This window comes from Podarcis liolepis, assembly GCF_965112155.1.
Source record: "Podarcis liolepis genome assembly, chromosome: 8".
NCBI lineage: Eukaryota > Metazoa > Chordata > Lepidosauria > Squamata > Lacertidae > Podarcis > Podarcis liolepis.
Window position 1 is genome coordinate 40,881,454 of NC_139560.1, and position 27,277 is coordinate 40,908,730.

General features: G+C 40.3%; 1 protein-coding gene across 1 annotated transcript in view; it reads left to right on the forward strand.

The window, feature by feature from the left end:
* The window catches only part of PRKDC (protein kinase, DNA-activated, catalytic subunit), an 85,746-nt gene that overhangs the window by 6,406 nt on the left and 52,063 nt on the right, over positions 1-27,277 (forward strand). The window contains exons 7-35 of the mRNA XM_083518264.1: positions 827-926; positions 1,909-1,964; positions 2,062-2,092; positions 2,388-2,545; positions 2,911-3,057; positions 3,807-3,971; positions 4,455-4,623; positions 5,488-5,537; positions 6,250-6,387; positions 7,345-7,497; positions 9,060-9,175; positions 9,971-10,130; positions 11,665-11,751; positions 11,935-12,054; positions 12,487-12,646; positions 13,155-13,261; positions 14,511-14,601; positions 16,914-17,077; positions 18,304-18,456; positions 20,398-20,505; positions 21,067-21,293; positions 21,526-21,620; positions 22,006-22,105; positions 22,631-22,761; positions 23,837-24,091; positions 24,611-24,837; positions 26,025-26,233; positions 26,338-26,470; positions 27,096-27,254. Coding sequence (XP_083374390.1) covers positions 827-926; positions 1,909-1,964; positions 2,062-2,092; positions 2,388-2,545; positions 2,911-3,057; positions 3,807-3,971; positions 4,455-4,623; positions 5,488-5,537; positions 6,250-6,387; positions 7,345-7,497; positions 9,060-9,175; positions 9,971-10,130; positions 11,665-11,751; positions 11,935-12,054; positions 12,487-12,646; positions 13,155-13,261; positions 14,511-14,601; positions 16,914-17,077; positions 18,304-18,456; positions 20,398-20,505; positions 21,067-21,293; positions 21,526-21,620; positions 22,006-22,105; positions 22,631-22,761; positions 23,837-24,091; positions 24,611-24,837; positions 26,025-26,233; positions 26,338-26,470; positions 27,096-27,254 — 3,969 coding nt within the window. The remainder of the gene's footprint in view (positions 1-826; positions 927-1,908; positions 1,965-2,061; positions 2,093-2,387; positions 2,546-2,910; positions 3,058-3,806; positions 3,972-4,454; positions 4,624-5,487; positions 5,538-6,249; positions 6,388-7,344; positions 7,498-9,059; positions 9,176-9,970; positions 10,131-11,664; positions 11,752-11,934; positions 12,055-12,486; positions 12,647-13,154; positions 13,262-14,510; positions 14,602-16,913; positions 17,078-18,303; positions 18,457-20,397; positions 20,506-21,066; positions 21,294-21,525; positions 21,621-22,005; positions 22,106-22,630; positions 22,762-23,836; positions 24,092-24,610; positions 24,838-26,024; positions 26,234-26,337; positions 26,471-27,095; positions 27,255-27,277) is intronic.

Here is a 27,277-nt window from a genome sequence, read left to right on the forward strand (position 1 = left end):
CTGTTGCTTCTTGCTGCACCAACACTCAGGAAATCCTCTTTAAGGGGCAAGGCAAGCAAATCTTTCTTAGCTGCATGTGGCAGGCAGGCAATGAACAGTCCAGTCCAAGGGCCTGCTACTGTTTTATTTTTTCAGCTTTTTTCTTTTCTTTTTAAAGCCCCTACAAGGGGCAAAGGAAGCACCTGTAGTTGGTTCCAGCTGGCTGAAGGTCATCAAGAAGCTAAGCTTCTCCTTCCTCCCCATGCCCCAGACCAGACTTCTGTGCCATTGTTGCGAGTCTTCTTAACATAATGTTGCTCAAGGGGGGAAAAAGTGCTGGTACAGAGTTGCAGTGCATACAGAGTACCTACTCATTTATTTTTTATTTTTGCTGGATTGTGCCCAGTTTTTCTAAGAAACCTAGTGAGACTGTAGAATGATTAACTGCATTCTATATATTACATAAAAAAATTCCTTCCAGTAGCACCTTAAAGACCAACTAAGTTAGTTCTTGGTATGAGCTTTCGTGTGCATGCACACTTCTTCAGATGCCATCTGAAGAAGTGTGCATGCACACGAAAGCTCATACCAAGAACTAACTTAGTTGGTCTTTAAGGTGCTACTGGAAGGAATTTTTTTATTTTGACTATGGCAGACCAACACGGCTACCTATCTGTAACTATATATTATATGCTATACTGGAAACAAATTACAGATTTGTTTTATAATCAGAGGATATAGCTACTATGTTTAAGTTCATTTGAGAAATCGTGTCTTGCATTGCATGTTGATATCTCGGGATACCTGGTCTCCTTCAGTATTAAATACATCACTTCCTTGTTTTCAGATGACTTCTGCAACAAGAGAGCCTAAGTTTGCAGTAGTAGCTGGGTGTCTGAAAGGGCTGACGGCACTCATGAATAACTTTACTAAGTCCATGGATGAAGGTGTAGTATTTCTTTTATTAAAATTTATAAGTAGCACAGTTCTGTCAAACTGCAGGAAATTGCCTCTCTTTCTGAATTCGCTAGACTTGATTTCTACACCCAGAACCAGAAGCATTGTTGGATATACTTGTCCAGATTTTACATCAATGTAGGCAATCAGTTATGGCTGCAAGTTCTATTACTTTGGCAAGTAATCCACTATCTCCATCTTCCCTTTTAGCCCACATTTTTGGGAACAATAAGTTTATAGGGCTAGTATAAACAGATTTTTTTTGTACATTCCTTCTCTGCTTTGCTCCATGTGGTATTGTTGGAGCTGTTCTATAAATTTGAGGAATGCTGATACACCTAGCTGAATGTTCCCAGTGGATCAATTAGTCCAGCTCGCTGTCCTGAGAACTGGTATCTGCTGCACATAAAATAATTCTCCAGACTTTTGGCCTGTCTTTCTTGGAAATCACTAAATAAGGATATTTTATAGCCTCTGTGGTCTGGGTAGTTTTAATTGGAAATGCTACTGTTTCACCTTGAACAGCCTTTTGTCCTTTTTGTCTGTTTCTATTTGTGACATTTTCAGCAATAGGGAATAGTTTCTTTCTAAATTTGGTCTTGCAGTTGTACTCTACTCAGTTCTGATAACTTTCAGGGTCCTGAGGTATGTCTATATGGCATACTTTCTGTGCTGCTTCCCTATGTTCATTCTGTGGTGAAGAATCAATGCATAGTTTGTTCAAAGTAGCATGTGGCATTGCTCTTTCCATAGATCTAATGTCTGTATGATCTGCCATTTAGATACACAGAGGATCAGTTGAGTTTTATTTGACAGAAGGTCATTTTGGAGTGACACTGATCCACTGTGGTTGAATCGGCTTTTGTGATGATCTGAACTTCCGTGTCATATGAGAGGTTTTGTGTCATATGAGAAGTTTAAAATGCTGCCACCTCATGACCTTATTTACTTTTTTTTGTATTTTCTCTACAGATCCTCAAACATCTAAAGAAATCTTTGATTTTGCAATGAAGGCAATAAGTCCACAGGTATAATGGATTTTTTTTGCCTTCAAAATAATCATTCTTTAAATTTGTTAATTAGATCTGACAAACAAATCTTAAACAAAATATTTTGACGTTGCAGATTGACTTAAAGCGATACGCAGTTCCTCTTGGTAAGAACTTTGTTTCATGTAAAATAGTTGGCTGCAACAGTATCTCTGATAGCATATTTCTTCTTTGTTGGATAAGATGTAATGCATGTAATCTATTTTTTGTCTACAAGCAGTAAAATGTAACTTTAAGTAATAAACAAAAAATAAATAAAGGCAAGATAATTACCAATTTCAATCCTAATTTCTTAGAGTGATTATATAAACAAATAGCTCTTGTAAAATTATTCAAGGAAGATAACACTTGCATCAGTGTGGAACAAAAAGTCGAATTTAAATTCAAAATTTTACTTTTCAGCTGGACTGCGTTTGTTTAGTATCCATGCTGCTCAATTCAGCACATGCCTTCTTGACAACTATATCGCACTATATGAAGTAATGTCCAAATGGTGTGGCCATCAGAATATAGAACTGAAGAAAGCTGGCCATTCAGCTTTGGATGCATTTTTTAAACAGGTAAAATAACCACCTTGTCTCCCATGTCTGGCTTTCTCTCTCTTTGTTTTGCTTTCCCTTCCTTCTGCATGGGACTTTTCGCCCATGCCTGGCTGTTCCCACAGTCGTTCTTCTTGATGCAAGTGCTTTTGGCAGCAAGGTTTTTACTGCCATGCACATAATGTATTTATGTGGGAGTTAAAGGCTCTACGTACATATTGACATATAGATTGCTATTCTGTATTAGTATAGTGTCTGAACCAATGGGTCTTTCTATCAGCTTGGTTTGAAGAAGCTGCTGAGTAGCATAGATATGAAGTCATGATGAATTTATTTTGTATGAGCTATCTAAATTATAAATGTCCTATATTATACATAATATGCAGATCTCTGCAATGGTTGCAAAGGATGCAGAAATGCATAAGAGCAAGCTGCGCTACTTCATGGAACAGTTTTATGGTATCATCAGGAAGATGGATGCCAGCAACAAGGAATTGTCCATTGCTATTCGTGGATATGGGCTTTTTGCAGCGGTATGTATTTTAGTTCCTGACATAATAGAATGATAGAATTGTAGAGTTGGAGTTGGATGACCCCCAACGGTCATGTAGTCCAACCCACTGCAATGCAGGAATCATTTCCTATCCCGCTTCTTGGACCCGAGAGACTAAAAAACAATGGGCAGCCAGATTCTGGGTACAACCTATCCTGGTACTCTGATGTTGGAAAGGTTTAATATTAGAGTGAATAAGACATTTATTTTATAAAGATTTTTCATGATCCTTGTGCAGAAATCTTAGCTGCATCATTTGGGATAAATGAAACCTTATAATACGTGAGTCGCAAATTGAGTTTAATACAATGTTTAGAAAAAGTGAACTTAAATCACAGAACGTTGCAATAAGTGAGGTGCACCTCAACTGAGAAATAGCATTTCCATGATCTTTAATGTAGTGGCTTTTTGCAGATATTTAGGTTTACTGAATTAATTTTTGAATTTGCCCTTGGTGCTTAGAAATTGCAGTTAGTAAATCAAAGAACTTAGACTGTAATAATGGCTTGGACTTGATAATCTTGCCATGAATGGAAGGCAGTTCTTGTAACATGACTGACGCTTGCTGACTTCCTTTGTGCCCTAATAATCTCAGACTGGCTCCATAGGGCCAGAGCAGTTTTTCGGAAGGTCCAGAGGTCTGCAGGCAAAGAGAAATGGATTACTCCCTCTCCAATTGGCAGGCCAATTATTTATTTTAATCTAGTGTTATTTCTCTCTCTTTCAAAGCCATGCAAAGCTATCAATTCCAAGGATGTTGACTTCATGTATGTTGAACTCCTTCAGCGCTGTAAGCAAATGTATCTCACCGAGGCAGAAACTGTAGATGACAACGTGTATCAGCTACCAAGTTTCCTTCAATCTATTGCTAGTGTCATACTGCACTTAGATACTGTAAGTGACTAGTTTGGATCACATTTGTGAGGCTGTTATTTGTATAAAGTAGAAGGCATTGCATATGTCCTGATAGCGAACTTGTTCTTCAAGTGATAATCCTTTGGTTCACTACGTGGTGGGGGTGGGTGGGATGGAATATTAGCAGGCTTGAGACATCATCAGGGGTAACCCCAAGGTTTGCAGAAGCACCACAGATCTTTAGGGAGGGGGCAGAACGAAAACAGCTTCGTGAGAACTGAGCATGCTCAGTGACCACCAAATGCACCCTAACTGTTGTGGAGGGGGAAAATAGAACATGTGTAGAGGGGAGGATGGAGAATGACTCTACTTGTACGACTCTTATTTGTGATGAGGGTGATGCAAATTTTCTCTCTCAGTAAAAAACAAAACCTACAACCCCTCCCATTTGAAAAATAATCTTGAAGATTTTTAGTGAATGTGTAGCTGCTATCTCCTAATATGCCACTGTTCTTCTTCTAGATTCCTGAAGTATATACTCCAGTTCTGGAACGTCTGATTGTGGTGCAAATAGATAGCTTCCCACAATATAGTATGAAAATGCAATTTCAGTGTTGTAAATCCATTATAAAGGTTTTTTTAGCCCTGGCAGGAAAAGGCCCTGTACTGTGGAGTTTTATGAGCACTGTGGGTGAGTTTTGTCGATTGTCTCAAAACAAGCTTTCTTCTTTATTGCAGGACTAGTTCAGGTTTGAGAGACTTGAAAAGTAAGGGTAATAGAAAATTACACCAGTGGAGTTTCAGTCATATTCTGCAGTGTCACAGTCAGTGTAATGAGTACAAGACTGCACCCTTAGTCACAATGACTTTTTAGGTTATATTGCGTATATGGGCAATTCGTATGTGATTCTGCTTGAAAGTAAATTGGAAACTGAATTTGGCAAGAAACAGAATTCATTTGCTAACTTTTCTGCAGTGCCTAATACAAATGTACATGCCTTAGTATAATTTTACTATTTTAGTTTCACTTGTAATCAAATTTACATTGATGCAAAAAGTATTTTTAAAATGTGGTAAATATCAGTTAATGTTATGAATGCCTCATGTCCTATGTAGGACAAATATGGTGTCTTCTGCCTTGGACCCAATGCTTTTTTTCTGGGGTTTCTTAAGGGCACACAGTACCTGCACCTTCTTTTCCTAGAAGAAATGCAGTGATTGGACCCATAACAAGAATGAATCTTACAATAGCTCAGCTGTCTTGCCAGATCCTTTCTTTGGTCTAGAGGTGGGGGGTTTTATGTTGTGTGTGTGTGTGTGTGTGTGTCTGTTTTTATTTTGTTTTCTTTTAAACTTTTAAACTTTTTTTTAAAAAAAACACTGCACATATTTAGGCCTCAGTGTAACCTGGTAACTAATAAGGCAACTTGGTAATGACAACAGTTGCTGATTTGGGGTTCATTTTCAGTGCCAGAAAGATACTAGAATATTCAGATACTTTTTAGTCCACCTTCTTGATGTGTTTTCTTAAATATTGAAATACCTTCTTTTTCAGTGCATCAAGGTTTAATCAGAGTCTGTTCTAAACCAGTAGTCTTCTCAACAGTAAGTGTTGTTGAAGTTTTGCTGAGTAAGGTTTTGTGTTTGTGTATCCTTATTACTTGTGTTCTGTACAAAAATGTTTTGTTGCCCTCTTTTTCTTCCAAGGGGTGCATTTATTAACAGATTGCCAGCTTCATAAATTGCTAGGGTTTCCCCTCACTTGCCATAGTCCCCTCATGAAAACGTGCATCCATTTTTGCATGGTGCCCTATACTGCTCACCCACCAGGAATGTAACCGATATATTTTCTTCAGTAACTGTTCTTTTTCTCTCTTGATGAACACTACTTGGGTTTCCCCTTCTCGAATGCCCTTTCTTTGTTTACTGGAAGTATTGGGGGGGGGGGGGGCTGAGTGAGAGGTCAAACATTAGATCATTTGGTTAATACTATAATTGTAGAAAACTAACTTTGGGGACTAAAGAAGTGGGTCTTGCTTGAACGTTAAGCATTAAAATACCATATGAAGTGAAATTTCCTGCTGATCACTTGAAGTATCTCGTTTTACCTTGTTTTAAGTATGTGAATGTGTATTATTTGAAATATTATACATTTCTAAGATGGGGCACTTAACATGAGAATGCCCTTGACATGTCTTGGTACAGTGGTCCTGTGTGCTCTTCTATCACTTATATATGCTTCTGAATTAGGCAGTGTTCATTTCTGCTATACTAGGATAAGCTATGAAGAGATATTCAGTATTATGTTGCCTTCTAGGAATATTCTGGAAAAAACGTTTCTAGTTCAGAAGAGCCTCCTATATCTGGAGAAGTTCGAGCTGGGAAATGGAAGGTGCCTACATACAAGGATTACTTGGATCTTTTTAGAAGTTTACTGAGCTGTGACACAATGAAGGTAAAAGAAACCACTAATGCTGGGTCTTTAATTTAAAAAAATATGATTCAGTGATTAAGCTTTACTTAAATGCTTTTCATTTCTGTTGTATTCATTTTCCCACAAAACAATACCAATTAAAAGAAAATAAAAATATTTTAAAATACAGTCATACACTCACAGTGAATAATTTCAAGGTTGTCAGGTGCAGTCTCTTTCTGCCTGCTCATGCCTCAGTGAACAGGAATATGCTAAATTTCCTCCTAAATGTTGTCAATAAGGGAGACATGGATACCCATTTGTGAAATGCCCTTCTTGGTGAGGTAACTGCCACCCAAAAGGACCTGTCATGGTTCGCCAACAGCTGGGCAGCTCTAGTAGCAGCACTGACAACAGGACTTCTACTGGTTGTAGGTCCTAATATGGTTTATGCTGGGAGAGGTTCTTTTTTTGGGTAATGGGATCTCAAGCTGTTTGGGGGTTTTATATGCTGCTACTAACATCTTGAATTGGGCCTGGTAGCTCACTGGCAGCCAGGACTGTTGAGCCATGATCCATCAGACTGTCCCACTTGGCATGCTGGCTGCCACATTCTGCATTAGCTGCAGCCTCTGGACCTCCTTCAGTGCCAGCCCCATGTGCAGTGCTTTGCAGTAGTCCAAGTTAGAAAACAAAAAATAAACAGTTAAGAATAGAGAACCTTGGGCATACGTATATGTTTTTAAGACATGTTTAAAGGCCATTGCTGACTCTACTTCAAAAATTAGCTGAGGGAGGACGTTCCAGGCGGTAAGTGTTATTGTCAAGAAGGCCTGCTTCTACACTGTCATTAAGTGACAGCAAGTTGTGGAACAATCAGCAGGACTTCCTCAGAAGTTCTTAAACATTGGCTTGGCTTGTACTGGAAATTACTTGGTGTGTAATTTCGGAATAAACTCTGACATAACTAAAAATATGTTCTTCTGTTCTCCAATGTAGGACTCTCTGTTCACAGATGAAACATTTCTAATTGCAAATTCACCTCTACAGTCTCTAAATCGGCTGTTATATGATGAACTCATAAAGTCTATCCTAAAAGTAATTGAAAAGTTGGATCTTACAGTTCAGAAACAGAACATTAGGGAAGAGAAGGTAAGACTGGATATTTGAAAATAGTCTCTCTCTCTCTCTCTCTCCCCCCCCCCCCTCTCTCTTTCACCTTCTCACATTTTGCATTTCTGCCCATATAACGGGTTCAGGGTGCACTTTCAACAAATGAAAATTGATTTACTGTTACATTATTCATACATGTATCTGTTTACACAACAGTAAGCAATAATTTAGTGATGCATAAGGATAGTCAATGTGGTGCCCACCAGATGTTGTTGGGCTACAACATCTCCCATCATCTCTGACCATTTGCCATGTTTTCTGGAGAGAATGGCAATTTTAGTCCAGTATCATTTGGAGGGCACCACGTTGGCTTTCCCAGCATAAATGAGCTTTGAGCTTGTGCTTTCCCTGGTACAACCTTTAGGTGGGAATCAGATGCATCCATTTTTGTTTTCGACTAACTGAAGTTTAATTTGTCTGAGTTGGGACTATCATGTGGTTACTTTTAACTTGGCTTTGTCTAGACAAAGCAGAGTCAGAACATGTTTCAAAGGAGAAGCACAAGAGTTTGGAGATTGCTCACATAGCACTAAACTGGTTTAGGGTTACAGCTAGATGAAGCCATAGTTTTCATTAAAGTTTTATAGCCCATCTTTAAAAAGCCATTAGGATGGGTAGGGCTGTAAAACCGAGTGCAATATTTATAACAGTTCTTAAGACTAAAAAGCTCATAATCTAAATTATATACCGCATTGTAGAATCCAACAACAGGAGGGTTTAGGAAGAAAGTATACATGATCAGATGCTGAATTGAGTTACTTTATGGGAGTGGAGACATAAGCAGATATAATTTGTAGAAGTACAAATTGCCATGAATAGCAGATATTTCAGTTTTTATTTCTCCTTTCCCGAAGGCGTTTGTGAGAATGTTATAGTGCATGGAATTCAATGTCTAGCTGTCCCGTCTACAAATGTATTTCAACTTGCCAGGCAGAATTATCCCCCCTCCCCCTCCCATGTTGTTCCAGGAGTTCTCCCAATCTTCCGAGACCCACTTACTGAGAGGATATGTGAAGTGGGGAAGTTGCATTGTGTAAGCGGAAGTCCTTATACAGATCTAGTGTGGATGGGTCTTGTTAGGTGAATTTGGCCCATTATATTTAAGGGAGTCCTAAAAATGAACTGATACTTCATTTAAAGAACCCATCGTATTTAAAATAAACATCCAGGAAATTTCCGCTAGATTAAAATGCCATAAGTAGCAATAAAATTCAACAAATAGGATACTTTTTGCAGCACTGCTTTTCTATAGGATTCTAATTAATTGTAGAATAATTCATTTTTTTTCAACATGCCTTCATCGAAGAGATTGTATATATGTTAAATTAAAGAAAAATAGAGACAAGTAGGAGAGATACATGCAAACGCTATCCAGCCTAACCTGGTTGCAAAGACTGGGTGTTGAGAATAAAAAATCTTTCGTGTGGTTCAAATAATGCTATAGATGACAAGTAGGTGCTCTGTAAGTGCTCTTCACGCCGTGGAAGAAAAAGCTGCTTGCCATTCAAAAACTGTGCATACTTCTGATTTTCTTCTCTCAGGATGGAAGTGTAGCTGATGTTGATCTCACCATTCCTACTTCTGATCCAGCTGCAAACCTTCAGCCAAACAAGCCTAAAGACTTTACAGCCTTCATTAACCTAGTGGAGTTTTGTAGGTATGTTCTGTTGTGTGTATTTCAAGGAAATGCAGAACACATGTGAGACATAAAATTCAGTTATATTGTGCTGGTACAGTTTATATTATGCTGGGGCCAGTGGGCAGCCAAACTCCTGTCTGGAAATGGCATGGCCTATTCATTGTTTGCTGGCAGTGTTTGTGGATGGGTGGAATAGACCAGTGTTTCCCAAACGTTTTTGGGCAACGGCACACCTGCTTACCGGAAAAAAATCTCGCGGCACACCACCATTAAAGCCCCGCCCCGTGACGTCAGCGCGCAGCGTCACGCGGGGGGGGGGACGCACAAAAGTGAACGTTTTTTCCCTTCCCCTTGCCGGGGTGGGAGGAGGCAGCAGAGCGAGGGCAGCTGAGGCGGCGGCGGCGATAGCGGGCGGAGGAGGAGCCGTCGCCGGGAGTTGCTGCTGCTGCTGTTGCTGCTGCTGCCCGGACATGCCGGCCTCCTCCTCCTCCGCTGTCTCGCGCTCCTCCCTTTTGCGCGAGCTGCCCCGCCGCTCGGCACCACCACCGCGGAGCCGCCCCCGGCTCGACGCAGATCCTCGCCGCCGCCGCCGCCGCCTCTCGCCGCCCGACTCGCCCGCCTCCCTCCCACGGCACACCAGCCGGTGTCTCACGGCACAGTAGTGTGCCGCGGCACACCGGTTGGGAAACACTGGAATAGACATAGTGATCTCCTGCTTAGAACAGGGCACCCTGGGCCTGTAGCTTTATTGCGGTGTGTGTGTGGGTGGGTGTGACTTCAATTCATTGCTTGCTATTCTCTTTATCTCTGCAGAGACATCCTCCCAGAGAAGCACGTTGAGTATTTTGTGCCTTGGGTTTATTCATTTGCTTATGAGCTAATCATACAGTCAACGCGGTTACCCTTTATTAGTGGATTTTACAAAATGCTGTCTATTGCCATGAAAATTGCTAAAAAAACAAAATACTTTCAGGTGAGATAACTCTTGTAAGGAGGGTAATTACCTGTTATTTGTTCAAGTATGTGTTGCATATGTGCTTGATATAATCGTGATTGTTTTCATTTTAATAGTTAAGATTTTTTTTGTATTTTTGTACCCGTCGGTAGTTCTGGGAAAGGGACTAACCTTACCACAGTGGTTTATGCTCTGGGTATAACTGGACTGTACTACTGTAGTGTGCCCTATTTGGGGCTGTTCAGAAATTTCAGAGGCTCCAGAACATGGCTGCTAGAGTCATACTGGGGGCAAGGCAGACAGCATCTGTAACACCTCTTTATTATATCAGCTGAGCTGGTTATCTGTGCATTCCTGGGCCAAATTAAACTGCTGGTTTTGACCTTTTAAAGCCCTAAACCAGGGGTCTGCAACCTTCAAGACAAAAAGAGCCACTTGGACCCGTTTCCGAAGAAAAAACAACAACTGGGAGCTGCAAAACCATTGCGACATTTAAAACAAATATATCTCTGGAGCCACAATCTGACAGCGGGCGGGAAGGTGATGTCGGGACGGTGCGTGACTAACGCACGCACCGCCCCCATGCGACGTCACAGCCAGTACAGCGCCCGCCACAGTGAGGAGTGTCGGGGCGCACAATGCGCCTCCTCCCCTCGCTAGTATCCGCCCCGGAGCCACAGCAAAGATGTAAAAGAGCCATATGCGGCTCCGGAGCCGCAGGTTGCAGACCCCTGCCCTAAACAGATTGAGCCCAAGTTATTTATTGGACCACCTGCACACATTCCAGGGTTTCGACAGGAACACCAGTCATATCAGCCAGAAAAAAACCACAGAGCCTTCTGGAAACCCATTGGATCCATTAGCCTCCAAGGGTCGACCATCTCAATAAGTCCCCCGTCTCTGCAGAAGGGAAAAGGTGCTGAAAGCCTAAATTTCAACAGGAAGTGATCTGGCCATGACAAGGGGCTGATGTCAATATCCCCCACTTTCAGATCACCCTTTTCTTGACCAGTTGAGAAAGCAAGGTCCAGAATGCGGCCTGTTACATTGGGCCAATGGCATGTTGGGCCATCCCTACAGTTGTCTTGGCAGCCATGAAGTCCTGAGCCACCCCAGAGCCAGTCGTTTAGGCATGGATGTTGAAGTTCCCCAGAAGTCTGGGAGTCCTCAACACTGCATCTGAGAACATTTGGGCACTGAGGTCGCCGGTAAACCAGCAGAATCCCTAATCTGTCTTGACTGTGTCAGGAACACAGGACTTTATAGGTGAACAGCAGCACTTGAAATTTTGCCCAGAAACAACTTAACTCTGGCAGGATACATCCTTTACTGCTAGCGCTGTCTGCTGTGTTCTGAACCAGTTGCGGTTCCCATATAGTCTTCAAAGCCAGCCTCATGTAAAGGACATAATCTATGAATCCTGCACACATTGGTGGGTGCATGGATTCCCTCAATTATATGACATTATTCAGTTGATTCTTTTTTAAAAAATGGAACACTAAGAGAAGACTGACGCAATTTGTACAATTCTGCATGTTCTTTTGTTTCTCAGGGTGTCGGTCCAAAGAGTGAAAAGAAATGTTATGAAGATCCAGAGAAGAGTTCCTGCTTTGCTTTATTTGCAAAATTTGGAAAAGAGGTGAGACATTCTCTGTGATATTTCTTTGAAATATGTGTTGAGTCTTTTGAGTTACGTGTAATAAGCAAATTTGTATTTAAATCAATTCATTTCAAAAGATTGGTGTATTTTACTTGCTTGTCCAACATAAGATGATTTGAACGTCAGGTAGTTCTTAACATTATTCCATTTTTCTCAATTTAGGTAACAGCAAAAATGAAGCAGTACAAAGACGAACTATTGGCATCCTGTCTTATTTTTGTGCTTTCCTTGCCGCATGACATCATCATGCTGGATATTAAAGCATACATTCCTGCTTTGCAGGTGGGTCAGTATGGTGAATAAGCAATACAGTCATTTCCCCCTTGCATATATACTTGTTTTGGTGGAATTTGCAGCATGATCCTATGTATGTTTACTCAGACGTCAGTCCTACTGAACTAAATGAGAGGTAAGTGTGTATCGAATTACAGCCTTTTAACATCTGCATTGTCACCATTGGTGAATTAGTGGGGAAACCCAAAGTTTGAATGTCAGATTTGTATGGCAACCATGTGTGCTGTTCATAGTTTTATTTGTCTGTGCTGACCACCATACTTAATCTGTATCTCATTCTAGGAGTAAGTGTACTAAAATTATAACTATGCATTTTGCAATATTGGGCAATAGAATACTTACATCCAAAGACTCAAATATATTGTAAAAGGGATATATTTGGAGCTCTAAATATCTGTTTTCTTTATGCTGTCTGTTCAGAATGCTTTTAAACAGGGCCTTAGCTATACCCCAATGGCTGATGCAGCACTGGATGCCCTGGAAGATTGGTCAGCCCATATTCCCAGATATATAATACAGCCTTACTACAAGGACATCTTGCCTTGCCTTGATGGCTATTTGAAAATTTCTACATTGACAGGTACATGCTAAAAATGAATACAGGAAAATGGTAAGACTTTTTAAAGGTGTTAAGGTGTTAAACATACCAGTGTTGGACTAACCATATTGTGGAGTGGTTTGAATTTGGGATTTTTTTAAATCATTGTTATATACTGTAGTGCAGGGTTTCCCAAACTTGGCTCTCCAGCTGTTTTTGGACTACAGTTCCCATCATCGCTGACCACTGGTCCTGCTAGCTAAGGATGATGGGATTTGTACTCCAACAACAGCTGGACAACCTGCTCTTTTGTCACCTTGCAGTTGAGAGATTTTAGTTGAAGTTATAAATAGAAAACAAATAAATGGCAAGTAGTAATATACATTAGGAAGCTGCATTATACCTGGTCAGACTGTTCCTTCATCTAGCCCAATATTGCCTATTCTGACAGACAGTGGTTCTCTGGTTCTCAGAAATGTTTTAAAATACACCTACTGTACTTTCATAAATACAATAAATGAGCATCAATATATTGTTTCTTGAAAATTAGATGAATCTCAGAGTAATTGGGAGGTGAAGAAACTTTCTCGGGCAGTTCAGAAGGGATTGAACAAAGTAGTCATCCAGCGTCTGAAGAAAGCAAAGAGCCTTGCACTGGTAAAGTTCCCTCCTGCCCTTTAAAAATAATTATATTTTCCATCGGAAGATCAAAGCATACTTTTTCTTATTTAGACATACGTGTTTTTATACATTATATAATTATGCATAGTCTTATTACAAAGATAATTTTTTGTGTATCGGATAAATACTCAAGTGGATATACTTATCCACAGTTACTTAAAAGAAATAACAACAACAACAACAATAATAAATTTTATTTGGATCCCGCCCTCCCCAGCCGAAGCCGGGCTCACACATTTATACTTAATTTGTTTATACAGTCGGATAATCACAATGTGATATTTGCTTGTGAATGCAGAATACAGTATTTGAATCACAGTTATGACGTGTCATATGTTTTATGTAATTAGCTTTGGAACATCCAAGTCCACAATTTGTTGTTTTCGATACTGAGAGGTTCTTGCTGCAGAACTCTGCTCAACTGTCCACCTTGATTTACACATTTTTAACCTGTATGATTTCCAAAATACTTTATGGTCAGTCCTGCAACTATTTACCAGATCCAAACAGTGTAATCCAGTTTTCAGTGAAATTTCAATTTTACAGTCAGCAGTCTGAAAATTCTAGCACTTAACGAAGAAAAAAATGAATTGAAATCATGGTATAATAATGGTTGGAAGATAAATGCATTGTATTATCTAGAGCTGTACTGATTTCAGCAGCACTTTGCTGGTTAAATTAATTTGAAGATTGGATGCTAATTTTGAGAGTCTGGGCTTCAAGAAAAGTGCGTTTACTAAGCAATTCTGTGTGTGTCTACTCAGAAGTAAGTTCCACCAAGTTCAATGGAACATACTCCAGGGTAAGTGTGGATAGGATTACAGTGTTCTTTCAGGAACAGAGAGATAGTCCACACTGCTAAGAATTAAAATTCTGGGAGATTTCAGTGTTTCATAGCAAGAACTACCATACAACAGCGTCTCTTTCCTTCTTTTTTTTCTTTCTTTTGACAGCTTTGTTGTGAAATATTGGAGTCTTATAGAATTAATAATAATAATATAAAAATAATTTTATTTATACCCTGCCCTCCCCAGCCAGAGCTGGTCTCAGGGCAGCTAACACCAGTAAAATTACAGTAAAAACATAATGGGGGGGACCCAATTTAAAATACAGGTTAAAATGCAAATTCTGAATTATTTTCTTTCTTTTAAAAAAATGTACAAAAAATGCCTTTAAACAAAAACAACTTTTGAGGAATTCCTTCTTGCAATCATATTTTATCTAGGAGGAGGATCTGTCATTGGAAGCAGTACGGGCTAGAGTTGTACGCCTTCTTGGATTTCTGGGGGGACAGATTAATCGGAATTTAGTTACTGGTGAGTGCTAAATCTGTTTTGAAATGCTAAAAGTAAATGACATTCTGATTTGTCTGGTAGGCAAGTATGCTTTTAAGACATGTTGGCTTCTATGCTTCAGGGTGCCCATGAGTGAAATGTGGGTAGTAAAGGTTTACATCTGCTCTCTCCAGGGACTGAATAACAAGGTGATTCTTTCATCCGTATGAGTCCATATTGAATGCCAATAAAACCCCCTTGGATTGGATCAGGGCCGCCCCCCCAAGCTTTGTGTTGCTCTGTTTCTGTACTTTACTGTGTAGGTCCATGGGCTTTCCAAGAAGTGGGTCTGTTCAAAGGTTTATTTTATTTAATTTTTAAGTGCAGCAGCTTAAAATTTACTTTTCTTTAATTAAAAGGTTGCTTTGCTTTAACAGCAAAGCTCTTCAGAATTCCACAGGCAGTGTTATGGACAGCTTCATTTTATAAAACTTATTAGACGCCTTTGAGGTCCATCGAAAGTTGCAAAGTTTTAAATGTACAAGCAAGGGTACACATCACTCTGCTACCTCTTCATTATTTTTTAAAAAGTCAGAGCAAGAGACAGATCCCCTGCTTCCCCCTCCTGTCTTGTCAGTATATTAAGAAGGAAATCAATGCACTTGCCTTACCCCACAAAAAGCCCCTGAACCCATTTGTCTGCAATTTGGCAGACTTGATCCTTTCTGGAGGGGCTCCTCTGCCTATAACTTTGATTCACTTTGGCCAAAAGGGAAATAGCTTTTTTTACATTCTTACTATAGTGAATGGGGAGCACAGAGCAGCTCAGAACCTGAATTACAGAGAGGAGGGGTACAGAGAGACTTAGGAACAACTCAGATTAGAGTTTTTAAAAATTCAAACATAGCTACAAGGTGAATCTTTGGGCTCATGTACACTTGGTGGTTGGACCACAGCTTGACTACCTTTGTGTTCATTATGGGAAAGATCCTAAACATGTTGCATGACTACCATCATGCTTTGAATGGTAGTTCTGTATGCATCTACATTGTAGATTCTACAGGGTGACTTTGGAAATTATTCCCATGGTGTTACATTGATGAAAGTGTGTGCTAGTAAATGCTGTCTCATGTCCTTTTGTCAAAGATAAGCCCATGAGCAGAATGCTGGATTCTTCATGGGATTAGTTCACAACTGTTTTTGGACAAGATGCATGGATGATGTGTTCCTGGAAATGATTTCATGTGTGTCCATCCATAGAAGTATTTTCAAAACCATTAATGCATGCCAAATGTGAGGTTGGAATTGGGTCTGCATGAGCCTCAATATTGTTAAATTGGTTCAAATTAAATGTGATTGGCTCTGGTTAGCCTTGTCTGGTTTTTTACTCAAGAAAATCTCAGAGGCTGCAATGTTAAACATATTAACTTGGAAATAAGCCTTGTAGAAATAACAGAAATTATGAATGAACATGATTAGCATCAGGTTGAAAGGTTCTTTTTGCAGCTTTACTAAACATCCTGCAATCTTCTCTCAGTGGGCTTCTGAGTAAACAAACTTAGGATTTGAGCCTGCTAAGGCATGACCTTATTTATTCATTCAGAAGCAGTACTTTCAGTATACTTGTGCACAGTTTGAAGTAATCTAAATTTTCTAAACTGGCCGGGACTTCTTAAGCACACAGCTTGTGCATTCTGTTGGACTTGCCGTTTTGCTTTGATACTTGAATCTGACCTAGGTCCTGAGACTTAATCTTCTAATTGTCTTCGGTTTTTCATTTGATGTAGCTCAACATTTCTGCTCAGAAATTTGTCCAAATTCTTTGCTTTTTTCCCTCTTCCAGAATTTGTACTATGACCAAGATGTGTCTAAAACTTGTTTTTTGCAACAAAGATCATACTAAATTAACATGACCATTGCAAAATAAAAATGGTTGGAAGTGTATTTCAGCATTTTCCCGCAAACCTTCAACCTGAAGTATGGTCATTGCTTTAGGATAAACAACTTAGAGCAATTTCAGAAATGTTATTAAGGTGATCTTAAAAAGCCAAACAACCTTTGCTTCTGGTTTAACTGGGAAACCATCCTTAACCATATTAAATGTCTAGTATTGAATGTCTAGTAGTCAGTCAACAACGTGGCAAATGTGTACCTAATATATTCTGCAAAGAGAACATTTGCTATTATTGAAGAATGATTCAGGAATTTAAATAGATATTGAAATATTTAGGATACAGCTCTGCTTCAGAATAGCATCTGATAAAAACTGACTGTTTTAAGCCTAGGTTGAAATGTCTTGTTATCTGCTTAACACAACTGAGGTTTTTTTTGGTGCTCTTTTCCAAATATACTAGCTGCTTCTACAGAGGAAAATATGAAGAAATTTGTATCTTGGGACACAGAGAAACGCCTGAGCTTTGCAGTTCCATTTGCTGATATGAAGCCTGTTATCTACTTGGATTTATTCTTGCCCCGTGTCACTGAATTGGCTCTTTCTGCTAGTGACAGGCAGACAAAGGTATTAGGATTGCTGCTTATGCAATCAAACTGATGTTTTTAATGAGCTATGCAGAAAACGCTGAATTGTGCTTAATATACCATACCATAATACACGGTTTCCCAAACTTTGGTCTCCAGCTGTTGTTGGACTACAACTCCCATCATCCCTAACTAGCAGGACCAGTGGTCAGGGATGATGGGAATTGTAGTCCAAAAACTGCCGATGACCCAAGTTTGTGAAACCTTGGCATAACATAATGACCCTGCTATTCTTTATTTCTCTCTCTCTTGTTACAGTATATGCATTGGAGGAAAGGTGGGATAGAAATGTAACAAATAAAGATAATATTTAAGTTATCAATTTCTGCAAAGTGTAAGACAGCTCGAAAGGGGTTTTAGCTTCTTAGTGTTTAGCGTTAGCTTAGAGTCTTTGATCAGCCCTCTATTTTAATAACTACAGCTTACCGTATTTTTCGCCCTATAAGACGCACTTTTTCCCCTCCAAAAATGAAGGGGAAATGTGGGTGCGTCTTATGGGGCGAATGCAGGCTTTCACTGAAGCCTGGAGAGAGAGAGGGGTGGGTGCGCACCGACCCCTCTCGCTCTCCAGGCTTCAGGAGAGCCCCAGCGCCAGCCCCACAAGGTGGGGGACAGAGGGAGGCGGAACGCCGCCATCCCGCTGTCTCCCGAAGTGGTTTGGAGGCTGACGGCGGGGAGAAGAGCGCTTCTCCCCGCTGCCTGCCCCACCACTCCTAGGACAGCAGGGAGACGCGCTGCGTCTCCCTGCTGTCCCCAGACCTGATCTCCAGGCGGGCGGCGGGGAGAAAAGCGCTTCTCTCCGCTGCCTGCCCCACCACTCCGGGGACAGCAGGGAGACGCGCTGCGTCTCCTTGCTGTCCCCGGACCTGATCGCAAGGCGGGCGGCGGGGAGAAGAGCGCTTCTCCCCGCTGCCTGCCCCACAAGCGCCTGGGGGGGAAATAATTTTTTTTTCTTTATTCCCCCCCCCAAACTTGATGCGTCCTATGGGCTGGTGCGTCCTATGGGGCGAAAAATACGGTAGTTGAGAATCCAACCCAATCTTGGATTAGTAAAGTACATTTTCCAAGCAATGGGGCATGACTGGAAATTCCACTGGCTTCTTTTTAACAAAGGCCTGGAAATTATCCCTGGAAGTCTCCTTGTTCTGTGTTTATTTTTTTGTGGAAGTATTTAACTGAGATGACTGATTAGATCTCCTTTTCCAGGTTGCAGCTTGTGAGCTCTTACACAGCATAGTTGTGTATATGCTGGGGAAAGCTGCTCAAATACCCGAAGGACAACAGACTTCTCCACCAATGTTTCACCTGTATAAACATACATTTCCTGTATTGCTTCGACTTGCCTGTGATGTGGACCAGGCAAGTTAAAGAACTTTTGTTGCTTGAAATCGATTTTAGATGGTTAGCTCTTTATTTCTGTTTAAATATTTGGTAGAAGCTGTTGGGGTTATTTTGGATTTCAGTATATTTTTCAGCCACCTCCCCCATAAACCAGTTTTTGTGTGTGTTTTATATCTTGTGAACCATGGAAACTGGGGAGAAGGGGAAAATGTATTTAAAATTTAGAGGATACTCGCAGTATAGATAGAGCCAGTGTGCCATAATAGAGATCCAATGTGGTGTAATTGTTAGAGCGTCATACTAGGATACAAGAGACTGAGAGATCAACTCTCAAAATAAAGATATTTTGAATAGTCTAGGCAATACATGGTTTAATCTCAAAGGAGTTGCCCCAAAAACACTCATACTCCCAAATGCTCAGGTGTTCTGTATAACACACAAAGGCCTCTTAGCCTTCAGGAAATTCCTGTACTTTTTGGAGTAGAGTGGTGCCCCGCAAGACGAATGCCTCGCAAGATGAAAAACTCGCTAGATGAAAGGGTTTTTCGGTTTTGCGTTGCTTCGCTAGACGAATTTCCCTATGGGCTTGCTTCGCAAGATGAAAACGTCTTGCGCTTTTTTTAAAAAGCCGCTTGAAGAGGCGCAGTTGCGACGGACCGTGCTTCGCAAGACGAAAAACATCGCAAGACGAAAAGACTCGCGGAACGAATTATTTTCGTCTTGCGAGGCACCACTGTATCTCTCTTATTTTTTGGCTTGCTTCTTTATAAAACTCAGTCCCTTGAAATGATTAAGATAGATGGATGAATCAAGAACCATATGAAAACATTCACAAATCTGCATGGAATTCAAGATGCCTTATGGCTAAAAGAAGTTGCAATTTTGTTTAAAAATGACACTTTTTTTCTTCTCCAAATACCTGTGGAGTGAAACACATTTCCCTACAGTTATCATAAAGGCATTTTTTGAAGTTTTATGTAGCGGTAGAATACAAATTGTAAACTTATGAAACTGAAAAGGAAAAGCTGTGTTCTGATTTATATCAACAAACCTTTATCCAAAACGGCAATAATGGAAATACACAGAGGTCCAGTTTACATGTGACACTTAAGACAAAGAACAGCTAAGCATGAATTTGCAGGTCCTTGTGGCAAAAATTGTGGCCACTTCACTCCTCCCTGGTCCTGCTACTGTAATGCTTGTAATGCTTCCTGAAGCTGAACTGGGGTTTGGGGTTCATACACATTGTGTATGAACCTGGGCTTTTGATTCCCCCAACCAAACCACAAACACCTTGACTATAGCTCATGGTTTGTCTGGATTGCTTTAGATAAAAACAAAAAACATTTCAGTTATGTCAAGACTGTTCAGTCCTTTATTCAGGTTGCTAAACATGAACTTCTGGGGAAAGCCCCAAGGTGTGCTGGGAATTAGTTGATGAGAAATCATCTACAGCAGTGGTTTTCAACCAGTGTGCTATGGCAGCCTGGGGTGCCTTGAATGATGGTCAAGGGTGCCACAGGCAACACTGGCCTCTGTCCCTCTTTCCCTCCCTCCTCTGATGCCCTCTTGTGTCTCTGCCTCCCAAAGGCTTGCACAGCTGTTTATTGTGGCAGCCCTGGCTACAGGCACCAGAAGCTAATGGTTCCTCTGGGAGGCACCTCTCTTTGGGGCAGGGTGGTGGGGGCTGCTCAAAGACCAGGGATGGAAGCAGCTGCCCAAAGGACTCCCAAGAAGAGGAGGTTGAGGGAACACTCCACAAGGGAGGGTGTTTGAAAAAGGGTGAGAGGCTGCCAGCTCTGCATGCAAGGGGTGACATAACTGGGCTCCTGAGGTCCACAGGGGTGCCGCAGAAAGAATACAGTTGGTCAAGGGAGCTGTGGACTCATAAAGGTTGAAAACCTCTGATCTACAGTGTACCTGTCAAACATAGAACACAATGTTTTCCCCCCCTTTTAGGTTACAAGACAACTCTACGGGACACTAGTTATGGAGTTAATTCACTGGTTCACAAACAACAAAAAGTTTGAAAGTCAAGATACTGTGGCATTACTGGAAGCAATTTTGGTAGGTAATCAGTAATTGCAAGATGAATAATCAATATTTTTCATCAAAGATGTTTATAAACACTTCATGCTCTAATTCTCAGGCTTTTTTGGTGGGAAGTTTTTATTTGTCTTGGCATATACCATTGATTCACTTTCAGTTCAGTGATGTGGGCAATCTTGTTCTTTGATTTGTTCTTTGATTTGTTCTTTGATTTGTTTTTTACTGTCTCGAAGCATGCAGGATTTCAGCTAAGTTTTAGTTTTTAAAAAATCTGTATTACGCTAATCACAAAATAATCCTTTAAAAAAAACAACCAGAAACCTGTTTTCAGTCTGTTTGCAAGCAGAATGTGAAATAAATTTTGGACAATTATTAGAACCATAAGACACTCTCAAAGTAGACCTTGAGATATTTTCCTGTATAAATTTAGGATGAAAAGTATGAGAAATCTCTCTACTTTTTTCCTTATCAACTAATTCTTCATTACTCATCCAATGAAATGTGCAGTACAGGGGTTGAGGAAATAAATTCTTATCACAGAATTCCTTTATGGTGAACCAAGCCCATTCTCTGTTTCAGGAAGGGATAGTAGACCCTGTGGACAGTGCTCTGAGAGACTTCTGTGGTCAGTGTGTCCGAGAATTTTTGAAATGGTCTATTAAGCAGAGTACGCCGCAGCAGCAGGAGAGAAGTCCAGTAAATACCAAGTCGCTCTTCAAGAGACTATACAGTCTTGCTCTCCATCCCAATGCTTTCAAGCGGTTGGGAAGTTCTCTTGCTTTTAACAACATCTACAGAGAATTTAGGTAAGCAACAGAGTTTGTATTTTTGCTATGCTGCATGAAAATAATAAAGGGAATGTCCATACTTTGAGGAGAGAGAGAATGCAGTGTTTACTAAAGCTTCCACAGAGATCAAAACAGTATTTTTATACTCTGGCTGAAAAATGGTGTGATATTTCTGGCAACAGAAAAGGATGCTTTCTTGTCTAATGCTGAAAATATTAGTTTGCTTATCTAATTTTTTCATGTTTCATAGGGAAGAAAGTGCTTTGGTGGACCAGTTCGTTTTTGAAGCATTGGTTGTGTACCTGGAAAGTCTGGCCTTAACACATGGAGATGAGAAATCTTTAGGTATATGTTGAAAGCTTGTTTCAAAGTTTGTTTGATAGGCTTCATACTTGGTGCTTCAAATCTTGAAGAAATGCAGACCTATATATTTGGAGTTTTTAGTTAAAATGTTTAAGTTTTGGAAACTGCTAAAATGTCTGCCTTGTAATAAAAATAAAGAAACATGCTTGGAAGGGCAAATTTGAAATGATATCCCTTTAAAATGCTTCTCATGTTCCACATTTTATGTTAATTTACTTTTTCATTATTATGCACTTTTTAAAAAGTGTAAATTTGTGAAGTAAAGTGTATTTTTAGCATTGTCTACAGGGCCAGAAACAAACATGGCCTTTTAGAAATTTTATTTTGGGCCAGTTACCATATCATATTTTCAAAAAATTTAAAACAGGCACAACTCAACAATGTTGTGATGCTGTTGATCACCTGAAGCGTATAATTAAGCATAAAGCATCAAGCCTCAACAAAGAAAATCAACGGCGGATACCTAGGTTAGTAATCTCTTTGGAGTTCTGAGAGGTATGTTTGTTGTGGGAAACAACACAACACATATAATGTAGATTTGAAATACTTCTTTTTCTTTCAAATTTATAAGCAGAGCAATGTTTTAAGTAACTGACTGCCTAAACGGCCTCGGTCCAGTATACCTGAAGGAGCATTGTTCTGCCCAACCACTGATGCCCAGCGCCGAGGGCCTTCTGGCGGTTCCCTTGCTTCGGGAAGCCAAGTTACAGGGAACCAGGCAGAGGGCCTTCTTGGTAATAGCACCTGCCCTGTGGAACACCCTCCCACCAGATGTCAAAGGAAAAAACAACTAACAGACTTTTAGAAGACATCTGAAGGCAGCCCTGTTTAGGGAAGCTTTTAATGTTTAACAGACCACTGTATTTTAATATTTTGTTGGAAGCCACCCAGAGTGGCTGGGGAAACCTAGCCAGATGGGCTGGGTATAAATAATAAATTATTATTATTTGGCTAATAACTTCAGACCTCTTTTTTGTAACCACCTTATATAGGGGATTTCCACAGACATCCATATGCTTGGAGGATGTTGTCATGTGGCTTTTGATGCAGTGTGGACGACCCCAAACAGAATGCCGGCATAAAGTTATGGAGCTTTTCTTCGAATTAGTTCCCTTGCTGCCAGGTTTGTATGCTGCAGCATATGTGAGCAATATACTGCTGGTGTAAATATGGTGGCTGTGAGACAGTGAGTGACTTCTTGCTTTTGTGGTCTTTTGACTGTGTGCATAGTATCTTCACTTGTCCCTTTGTGAGAGCAACCAAACGAACCAGGAAGTCTTCCATTAACTATCGTTGCCTGTTTTGTCCGAACTTGGAATCTATGGTCAACTCCTTTGGAAAAGCCGTGGTTTGAAGTTGGCTTTATATCCTGACTTGTTTCAGAGTTGTTAGCCATAGTTTCCTAGTTTGGACAAAAAGCAAAACAAAACTATGCTTGATGGAACCCTTCTTGGTTGGCTTGCTTGCTTGTTTGCATGCAGGAAGGAACAAAGGGGCTGCATGTGCAGTCATAAATCATAGACCACAGAATTGTAGAGTTGTAAGGGACTCCTAACGCTGCTGGTAGCTTAGCTTATTAAACTGAAATAAAAACATCTGAATGCGGTCTGTGTGGTGAATCAAGAATTCTTCAGTTGAGCTGTAACCTTTGCCTTGAGCTCATCAAATGGTTTTAGGCAAGTCAGTGTTCTTTTTAGCTTGAGTCCCCCATATGAATCCACATGAAGTCTTCATTCACTGGTGAAAAGTTGGATCTGAAATAAGGTATGTGGGTACCTTGTTAACATTATGGGATTTAGATAGCTAAGGATTGTAGCCTAAGAATTTGCTAAGGTCTTTTTTCTTTCTTTTGCTAGATAAAAGTACTGTGAAATTATCTTTCAATTTTCTTCAGAGTTATGATACATAAATGATACAGAATATCAGGAATATCTAAAACATGGCTAAAATAAGATCTATAACACTATACCTTAAAATGTAGTAGGAGTGAGTTTAAAGGTGAATAACATAACCAAATTAAAAATTGTAATGTATGAGAACAGCAGCTGGACAGGATGGTTTTAATGGGAAAATTTTCTTTCATGCTTTTGCAGCCAGAAAAAAGAGATCTAGCCACAGTTTCCATTAAGAATTTGTTCAAATCTGCCAAGACATAGGCTATATACCATTCAAAGGTCCTACTTCTGTTTCTTCATCAGATAACAAGTCCCCATCTTCTTGGTTGGGTGATGTCCTTCAGAAACAAGGAATCTCTTTCCTCATTAAAAAAATTGAAGGAGGTGGTTGTGAGGGTGAAAATATATCCGGAATACTGGCCCACCCAACTCTTCATGATTTGCAAGAGACCTTTAGTTTGCGCGCTGTTGTGCAATGGATGGATATGCTTCTGGCTTCTTTGGACTGTTACAATACTTTTATCGAGCAGGGAATGATCAGACCAAATGAGATGCTGGGTAAGTAAACTACAGAAGCAGCTTTTTTGATTAGTTGTCTTTCATAATCCATTAGCGCAAAGTGCATAATAGTGGGATACCCACTGTTCCACACATTGGGCAGGCATGTCTTCATGTTCAGATGTTCCCTTGTTTTATCCCAGCGCCCCGTTTCTCCTTTACAATGTTTGTCTTACTCTCCCACAGAAAGTTCGAAGTACTCTTCTATAGCAGCCTTTGTCATCTGGAGTTGTCTTACCTCCACAAGCTCTTACAGTCATCTTTGCTGTTAACCACTGTAGGCCACATTACTCTTTTGCTATTTTAGTATTATCAAAATATGTATCTAAAATATAATGTTAGTGGTGCGATAGAAGGGAAGGGAAATTGAGTGAAGCATAGTTCTAGACCATTGGGGGCAAAAAGTATGTTGGTTTTGCTATTTATTCCCTTCACATAATTCTTATGTCTAACAAAATAAGGTTGTATTTTATATTCTGAGGAAACTATTTCTATGCTAGTGCATTTTTTCCCTCCAAGCTACAAATATAGGGTCTTCATTCCTGACATCGTTGGGCTTCTTCCTGGAAAAAATGGCCTTGCATGATGTGTCTGGTGCAGAACAGTGTTTTAGCACTGGGTCCAAAGGCAACATGTTCAGTCCACAAGAAAGAGAAGAGTACAATTACAGCAAATGTACCATTGTAGTTCGAATTATGATTTTTGTAAGCATGGTTTTGGAGACCCACCAGCAGGAATTCTGGAAGGTAAGCTTGTGTTTGTTGCCCAAGGTCTAAACAAAAGTGCTGTTAGTTACCTGTGCTCAATAATATGTGTTTTTTGAACAGTCCCTGCTCCCCATGCATCATCTACTATCTAGTTTGGAATGTGATTTGTCTGTCTGTTTGTCTTTTTGTTTGTTCTTTATATGTTGAGATGCCTCTTGAGAATTCAAACTTGGCATGAGGGTTTCCCAAGTGGGGGCAGTGCCTCTCCATTGGTGTTTGGATGTTGGCCATTGTTTGGAATCAAGATTGTGTGCTAAAACATGGCTTTGGTGCAACTTCAATCTTTTTTGTCTAGGTTTGGCAACCTCTTGAAATACCATCACCAAACTCAGCATGATGGTTTCTGAGGGTGGGGGTAGTCTATTGCAATGTTGGGATGCCAGGAGCTATTTTGATTCAAGATGGTGGACTGAAACTTGATTTTGGCATGTTGTTGTTATTGGCATCTCCCTGTCCTGAGAGACAATGGAGTGTGCCTCTGAGGGTGAAGCCAAACCACTGTGTTAGCAGCACCGAAGTGACCTCCCCAGGGCTTAAGCACTGCCAACTTGGCACAAGTGTTCCAGAAGTGGGGGAAGCAGTCTTTTTTGAGGTTTGGATTCCGGGCACCATTTTGAATCAAGATGGCAGACCAAAATGTGACTTTGTCATGACTTTACCTGATTTTGGGTGTGATAGGTGAAAACTCACAAATTATACTGTCCGTTTAAAAATCACAATATTTTTGGGTTTCTAAAAATTCCCCGGCAGCGCTGGATGCTTCCCATAAGTGGCAAATTATTTGCTAAATGGAACAAAGCTGTTTGTTACACCGAGGAGTTCAAAATAAGAAAATCCAGTAATTACTTGCATAAGCCATTTGCTGCAACCTAAAAAAACTCTTTGGATCCCAGATTGCCTTTGCACATTGTAAAACATGTCCTCTGACCCTACTGATGAATGAGCTGTGGATCCTGTTACATGGGGTTAATTACCAGGCAAGGTAAGTGGATTACATTAAGACAGCAAAACCAAGAAGTAAGGTGTGAGGATCAAAGGGACTATTTTGCTTCTGTTGAGAGGTGCAGGCAGATAAAATCTTGAATGATGAAACCTTGAATGTAAGTGAAAATGGTTGGATTATGAAATTAAAACTTTTTGTCTCATTTTTATCTTGTAATTCCCAGCTGCTTGAGAGACAGTTGCTTAATGAGAATCTGATAGAGCTCGTTGTGAGGACCGTCTGTGACCCCAGAAGCATAGGGTTTAATACAGCTGATGTACAAGTTATGGAAAAGCTTCCGGATGTTTGCGTCAGGCTTATAAAAGCTTTGATGAGATCTCCTTATAGAGAACCTTTGGAGATCAGCATAAAGAAAATAATAACATCAAAAAGGTAGGATGTCTCTGAACATGAGGATCTAATAAATGCATAAAACAAAACAAATTACTTATTGCTCGAGCCACATGCTTAGTATCAGTTCTCTTTTGTTTTGCCAGCATTGAGGAACTTTGCAGTGTTGAGCTGTACAATCCAGACGCACGGTTGGATCACGTTAGGATTGGTTCCATCCTGTCTGCATGCAAACAGCTTCATAACGCCGGCCTTCTTCATTGTACCTTGCAGCATGAGGTAAAAACACAGCTTGTCATTTGTATTGGCATCAGCACTTTGTAAAGAAAAAAATATTTGTTTATTGGAAGTAGTATAACGTAAGTTCACTAGAGTAGTTTTGCAGTAACTACACTGCCAACCTATTATAGCATAACAAAAATTCAATATAAGGTGCTGTACGTTATGCAGTTACCAGTAACCATGCTTCTTGACTGGAGGATAAACGGAGTGCATTTCCTTTGCAAAAATGGAGCAAATGCTTCCTCTCTTCTGCCTCCTTAAGAAGATTGCTATCACATGTTTGAATTTGTGCACTGTTGGGTGAATCTAATTTTGTTCACATTGAGGTTCTCGTAATGACAGCTGCTCATGAGATATTGCTGTTCTGGTGGCATTAAAACCATGGTGTTCCGATTCTTGGTTATTTGGGGGGCAGGGCATGCTTGCAGGAGGAAGGCATAACGTTTCCATCATTCCTGATGATTGCTTAACTCCAGAAGAATCTCTTAAGAAGAGTTTGCAAGTGGCAAGAGAAGAAAAGGCACATCGTAACTTCAGCTTAAAAACTTTTATTGTTGTCCCCCCCAGTGATTCTGAACTTTTTTTCCCTACTGCATTTTTTGTTCTTTTCCTCCTCCCTAAGGTTTCAGCTCTGCATTGCGAGACTGGCTCTAAACTCATGTTAGTTGTATACAAAGGTATTGCACCAGGAGTCGAAAGGCAGTCCCTACCCTTGTTGGACATCAACAGTAAACGATTAGCTGAGAGTCTGCTGCATCTGGCTTTTGCTTTCGGTGTACAGGTAGGAGCCATGCTACCTGTTGA